This window comes from Cyprinodon variegatus, unplaced genomic scaffold, assembly GCF_000732505.1.
Source record: "Cyprinodon variegatus isolate N-32 unplaced genomic scaffold, C_variegatus-1.0 Scaffold1080, whole genome shotgun sequence".
Lineage (NCBI taxonomy): Eukaryota > Metazoa > Chordata > Actinopteri > Cyprinodontiformes > Cyprinodontidae > Cyprinodon > Cyprinodon variegatus.
In genome coordinates this window covers 188,574-191,353 of record NW_015151533.1, presented here as the reverse complement: position 1 = coordinate 191,353, position 2,780 = coordinate 188,574, and the positions used below count along the sequence as shown (strand labels likewise).

The window sequence follows — 2,780 nt, the reverse complement described above, 5'->3', positions numbered from 1 at the left end:
GGAGAGTCTCCAGACTGATTAGCGAGTGAAATCTTGAAATCTCGCGAGATCAGGATGGTCTCACGAGGCTAGGTCCTCTTAAACCTTTCTTTGCACCCAATGTTATTCAATTCCTAACAGTTTTTTCTTTTCCCTAACAGATCGTGAGGATCAGTCCATCCTTTGCACGTACGTTTCTTCAGTTCTTTGCATTCCTTTAGATTTTGCAGAACTGACAAGAATAACCTGGAAAGACATGGGTGTCAGCTGATGTTTGTGGTAATGAGTTAAGACTTGGAAAGCAGAAGATTATTTGGTTCAGTTATCGTTAGATTTGTCGGTGCACAAAGTTCCTATGAGGAGAAAATAATCAATTATGCTAATCAAAATTAATTTTTATGGTTTAATTTTAGACAGACGTGTCAGAGGCCTTATAATGCAGGTTTAAGCCATACCTTTCCTGATGCTGCACACTGCCAGTCAGCTTGTTGTAAGAATGGCAATAAACTCTCCTCTTGAAAGAAATTATTCAAATTCGCCTTAGATTATTTTTAGTTTGTATTTCTAAAGAATAAACGTATAATTGTGATACAATAGTAGCCATTCATAATTTCCCCCCTTTCTTGATGAAGGGTCCTTGGCTGGTCCCCTACAATTCCTTTTTAAACCTCAATCTTTGTACTAAAATATTCTGTCATGATTTGTGGACATTAAGATCTAAAGGGAAGCATCATCTCCTGGTCAGACCCTGTAATTCAGTGAAAGGGTGGAGTCAGAGTGGAAAAAAATGCACGCCCAGGAGGCGGCCAGTGGCTAGAAGTTAGTTAGAAGGGATTTTTACTGGGAGCTGCAGGGAAGTGGGCTGCCGTTCGGCTGGCGTTTAACTGGGAAGGGCCATTTTGAATGGCTGCTACTGTAAATTTTACCTTCTTTCATCGATATAAGCAGCAGGAACAATCTTGGCTTTAGATTCTGATTCATAGTTGCCAAATTTCTTTTAATAATCTGATACTGGCCCATTTATAACAGCCGTCTGTGGGATTCTAATCTGAACTTTCAAGCTGTAGGTTAATAAAAAAAAATTCACAAAAAAAACTTGATTTCTTGAGCTTTTGATTTAGTGTATTTAGTGTATCAAGTCCTAATTTTTAATTTCGTTTGTCCTGCTTGGTTTTTATTATAACATGTCATTAGACTCACAGTCTGACTTTTAAGTTACAGCTTCTGATGTTTCTGTGTTTTTTTGCATTTTGTTTTTTCTGCAGAGGCGAGTCAGGAGCTGGAAAAACGGAGAATACAAAGAAGGTCATTCAGTATCTCGCACATGTCGCTTCATCCTCCAAGTCCAAGAAAGAGCAGGTTGGTTTGAAAACCAAATGGGCTTCTATCCTTTTTTTTTTTTTTTTTTTTTCCTCTCCAGTGGGATAGGTAAAGGGAAGAGACACGCCCCTTTTCTGCAGCTCATCTGTTTCCTGATCGTTCCACAGTCTTGTCTTTGGTAGATTTCCATTTTAGTCCAGACCCCTGAAGGTATGCATCTTAGCAAGCTGCGAGGCGACGGTGGTGCATTCCTACCTCCTGCCCCGACACGCCTGCCTCTCCTCCGTCGCAACGGAGTTGAAGCAAAACTCACATCTTTGAACACGCACGTCTGTGCTGCTATTCTTGTATAGGATGTTTCACAAGACTTGACATGAAATATTTCATAAATCATTTTGTCACCAGTCATTGTTGGCCACCAGGTTTCCTGTTAAATTATGTAATATCTGACCTAGAATCTGTTTCTAATGTGTTAAATTTCCTTTCTTTCTGCAGGGCAGTGCTGTGTTGTCACATGTGAGTTCATCTCTTTGGCTTCATATGTGTCCATACTAACAAAGAGTCGGTTCTTCTTGCCTGGGTGTCTCCTAAACCTCATACAGCCACAAGCTTTCAGCTTAAAGACTGAGAAACTGCAGAGTTTGTGCAGAAAGGGAAGTATTAAGCATTCAGTTCCTTATAAGACGACTACCTACTATTGATACTTGTGACAGAAATACTGTAACCTTTCCTTAAAGTGCTTAAAAAGGGACCAAGCAAGCATTTTCTCTAAAGTATTATTAAATTAGCATCTAACATGCTAACAAGCCTGAGCGGTTGTCTATGTGTAAGGGTTGGTGCAGTTTGCTCAGCATTCAGCATGCTTGCCCATGAAACCACCAGTTTACCAGAAACTTTATCTGTGGCTGAACTAAAGCTTAGCTCAGGTTTCCTCACTCCACCCAGCAGCTGTTTTCATCCAGTCAGGCTTTGTTTTTTTTTCATGGTGTAGGTATTGTTGTTTGTGTCATGGTCTGGCCGGCGGTGGCGTGCACTCCGACGCTTGAGCCTGCATGGAAAGAACCCAGCGTCGCAGGGGTTTAAAGCCTGAGCGGGCTTGCTGCTCTGGGGGGAGTGTGCTGTATGCAGGAATGTGCAGCATCTGTATTTTGCCTGTGCTTGCGTGTGATTGGTTGGGCAATAACGGCGCCTAAGGTCTGTCTTTTTAGAGGGAAAAGAGATTATTTAACATCAAAAGGAAAGTTCTTTCCTAGTATTCATCTGCTAAGGAAGGATGTGCATGTCTGCTCGGTTTGACTGTCTGCAGCTTGAGTCGTGATGAAACGAGTGATTCTGTCTCTTCTCCATTAGGGGGAGCTTGAGAAGCAGCTGCTGCAGGCCAACCCCATCCTGGAGGCCTTTGGCAACGCCAAGACCATCAAGAACGACAACTCCTCCAGATTTGTAAGTGACTCCATTTCCTCCTCCAAATGCGTCCGAGA

The 2,780-nt window shown here is 42.1% G+C and overlaps 1 protein-coding gene across 1 annotated transcript in view; it reads left to right on the top strand.

The window, feature by feature from the left end:
- LOC107101317 (myosin-9-like) overlaps nt 1-2,780 on the top strand; it is a 52,989-nt gene that overhangs the window by 10,331 nt on the left and 39,878 nt on the right. Inside the window, exons 5-8 of the mRNA XM_015400185.1 lie at nt 141-168; nt 1,245-1,338; nt 1,795-1,815; nt 2,650-2,742. Of these exons, the coding sequence (XP_015255671.1) occupies nt 141-168; nt 1,245-1,338; nt 1,795-1,815; nt 2,650-2,742 (236 nt within the window). The remainder of the gene's footprint in view (nt 1-140; nt 169-1,244; nt 1,339-1,794; nt 1,816-2,649; nt 2,743-2,780) is intronic.